The sequence below is a fragment of the Arachis ipaensis genome, chromosome B06 (assembly GCF_000816755.2).
Source record: "Arachis ipaensis cultivar K30076 chromosome B06, Araip1.1, whole genome shotgun sequence".
NCBI lineage: Eukaryota > Viridiplantae > Streptophyta > Magnoliopsida > Fabales > Fabaceae > Arachis > Arachis ipaensis.
Genome location: NC_029790.2, coordinates 126,393,108 through 126,394,540, shown reverse-complemented (window position 1 = coordinate 126,394,540; position 1,433 = coordinate 126,393,108). Strand labels below are relative to the sequence as shown.

General features: G+C 35.5%; 1 protein-coding gene across 1 annotated transcript in view; it reads right to left on the bottom strand.

The window, feature by feature from the left end:
* The window catches only part of LOC107605257 (glutamate synthase [NADH], amyloplastic), a gene marked incomplete in the record, with an annotated part of 12,675 nt that extends 11,564 nt beyond the window's left edge, over positions 1-1,111 (bottom strand). The window contains 2 exon segments of the mRNA XM_016307066.2: positions 524-643; positions 743-1,111. Coding sequence (XP_016162552.1) covers positions 524-643; positions 743-1,111 — 489 coding nt within the window.

The following is a 1,433-nucleotide window of genomic DNA, read 5'->3' as shown; positions in this document are numbered from 1 at the left end:
AAAAAAAAAAAAAAAATTCTAAACTTATACACATTTTTCAAATTATTTATATGTTTTTACTGTGTTACCTAATTACTGTGTCTATCTTATTTGCAAAGACAACAAAATAAGTAATAGAGTACAAAAATATAATTAATCCAATGCAAATATATAAATAATTGAACAATACATATAATTGGAAATATGAAATTTAATTTATTTATTTAAAAAATCCCATAAAAAAAACAAAACCAAAAGCATACTCCTTCACACACTCCCTCATACCACACGCACATAAATGTTGGTCCCGAATAATTTTTGCTTTCATTAAATTAATTAAACAAAAATAAATTAACAATTAGCTCCTAATAAAACAAAAGATTAAATTAACCCATATCTTTTAGAATTTCAGAAAATTTAATTCATATACCAAATTATTTTTAAAGAGTCACCAAAAAAACAGGAAGTCACCAAAAAAAAAAAAATATTTTTAAAGAAAATTAGAAATAAATAATAATAATAATAATTTAAAAACAAAAAGTACCTCCTTGTAAAAATCATGAGGCAGAGCCACAAGAATCCCTGCTCCATCACCAGTGTTGGCCTCGCACCCGCAAGCACCTCTATGCGTCATTCTCACCAACATCTCTAACGCATCTGTTACCTGCACACCACACAACACACAATCAAATAAAAAAAAGTTAGTTACATTTTTATCCAAAATCAGAAACCGTAACCGAAACACGCAAATCAACTTTCTCACAGTTTTGCGGCTACTTTGACCAGACAATTCAGCAACGAACCCAACCCCGCACGAGTCCTTATCCATTTTGGGATCATAGAGCCCCAACGGCTTCTCTGGCACTGCCGAGAATGCGGACCGGACTGCCACCTTCGGTAACCAGCCCGGCCCACCAAACTGCCACAAGAGGAACCTCTCGGACCCGCTTGATCGCAGCCGCGGGCCGAAGAACCTCTTCTTGTCCCCCGGAGCAGAGCATAGTGTGAATGCTTTGCTCCGATTGACGGAGAGGCTCACCAGCCGACCCTGTGGGGAATTGTTGAGTTTTCGGAAACCATTCAGCTGAGGGTTGTTGAGAGACGAGGACGTTAGCGAGAGTGACTTTGACATTTGATTCAATTTCTTTTTTTTTTTTTATTGAAGACTTAGATAGTTATCAAGTGGAGTGTTCAACTGTTCACTTTTGTTGGAAGAGTTTTAAATATTTAACTATGTATGGAACTCTTGTTGCTTATGGCAGAAAATATACAATAAAATAAGTAAAAAGGAAGGATTGGATTGGATCGGATTAGAGTTTTTTCGCAATATATGTGACAGATTACAGATCTGGGATTAAAGGACCAGATTTAATCGAAGATGAAAATGGTACTTGTATGCGTGAACCAAAAGGAGGGAAGTTGTTAATTGAAGGCTTAATTTAATTCTGGACACT